The sequence below is a fragment of the Sus scrofa genome, chromosome 7, assembly GCF_000003025.6.
Source record: "Sus scrofa isolate TJ Tabasco breed Duroc chromosome 7, Sscrofa11.1, whole genome shotgun sequence".
In the NCBI taxonomy this organism is placed as follows: domain Eukaryota; kingdom Metazoa; phylum Chordata; class Mammalia; order Artiodactyla; family Suidae; genus Sus; species Sus scrofa.
The window spans coordinates 79506056-79507725 of NC_010449.5; the positions used below are offsets into that span (position 1 = coordinate 79506056).

At 37.4% G+C, this 1670-nt stretch overlaps 1 protein-coding gene across 1 annotated transcript; it reads left to right on the forward strand.

The window, feature by feature from the left end:
- LOC100153913 (olfactory receptor 4F15-like) lies at positions 1–990 on the forward strand. The gene has a single exon (XM_005656324.2). It carries the CDS (start codon positions 1–3, stop codon positions 988–990), a length of 990 nt encoding a protein of 329 aa, XP_005656381.2.

Genomic DNA, 1670 nt, shown 5'->3' on the forward strand with positions numbered 1-1670 from the left:
ATGGACAGAGTAAATTACTCTGTGGTATCTGAATTTGTATTAATTGGACTTTCAAATTCATGGGAGATGAATCTTTTTCTCTTTTGGTTCTTCCTCGTGTTCTACGTGGGAATTATCCTGGGAAACCTCTTCATTGTGTTCACGGTAATTATTGACTCTCACTTACACTCTCCCATGTACTTCCTATTGGCCAATCTCTCTCTTCTTGATCTAGGTCTTTCCTCTACCACAGTGCCCAAAATGATCTCTGATCTTTTAACAAACTGCAATGTTATTTCTTTTCCAAAATGCATGACACAGATATTTTTTATTCATGTCATGGGTGGAGTTGAGATGGTGTTGCTTATAGCCATGGCATATGACAGATATACTGCAATCTGTAAGCCTCTCCACTACCTGTCAGTTATGAGCCGCAAAATGTGTGTTTCTTTTGTAGTGGCTGCCTGGATGGTGGAAATAATCCATGCTGTATCTCAGTTTGTTTTTGTCATAAACTTGCCTTTTTGTGGGCCTGATAAAGTAGATAGTTTTTATTGTGATTTTCCTCGGATTATGAAACTTGCTTGTGTAGACACTTACAAGCTAGAGTTTGTAATAATTGCTAACAGTGGGTTTATATCAATGGCTACCTTCTTCTCTTTAATTATATCCTACATTTTCATTTTGGTTACTGTCTGGAAACGTTCTTCAGGAGACTTATCCAAAGCTTTTGTCACACTGTCAGCTCACATCACTGTAGTAATTTTGTTTTTTATGCCATGTATGTTTCTCTATGTATGGCCTTTCCCTACAACATCACTGGATAAGTATTTTTTCATTGTTGACTTTGCCATCACCCCTGTCTTGAATCCTGCCATCTACACATTAAGAAACAAAGACATGAGAGTTGCCATGAAAGACTGGGCAAACAGATTTCAGGTTACGGGGGATCTCACAATAAATGGAGGAGATCTAGAGAACGAGATGCTTCAGGCTCACCAAAAACACTGAGAGCCATGTGACTGACTTCACAAGAAGTACCATTGTACTTCTCTCTACTATGGTAAGAAGTACCATTGTACTTGTCTCTACTATTTGGAGAGGAGGTCAACAAAAATGCATCTGTAGAAACTGACTGTCAAATCAGAGGGGAATTTATTTTGCAATCACACAGAATAAACTGACTTCATCTACCTTCATGGAGAAGAGAGATGAGAAAACTGAGCCGATTTCTAGGTGTAAGTTTAATATTCAAATACTATTTTCTAAGTGACATTTTCTGGGACTTGTTAATTATAATTACTCTCAATTATAAATAAATACCTCAAAAATTGATAAACTTGTCTCATAGTAAGCTTCTGGATTCAATAGATAAGATGTGAGTATAGGTAAATCAAATGTCAATAAAGTATATTTTCAAATTTTCTATTTCAATCTTATTTTATTTTTATTATTTTTTAAAATTTTATGGCCACATTCCCAGCATATGAAAGTTCCTAGGTCAGGGATTGAATCCAAGCTGCAGCTGAGATCTAAAATGCAGCTGTGGCAACAGTGGACCCTTCAACCCACTGCGCCAGGTATGGGATTGAACACGCACCTCTGCAGCGACCTGAGCCACTGCAGTTGGATTCTTAACCCACTGTGCCACAGCAGGAGCTCCCTATATTTTAATTTTAGTTTAAATTAGA

Coding starts and splice junctions, on each gene's coding strand:
- LOC100153913 (XM_005656324.2), top strand. CDS start 1: ATGGACAGAGTAAATTACTCTGTGGTATCTGAATTTGTATTAATTGGA.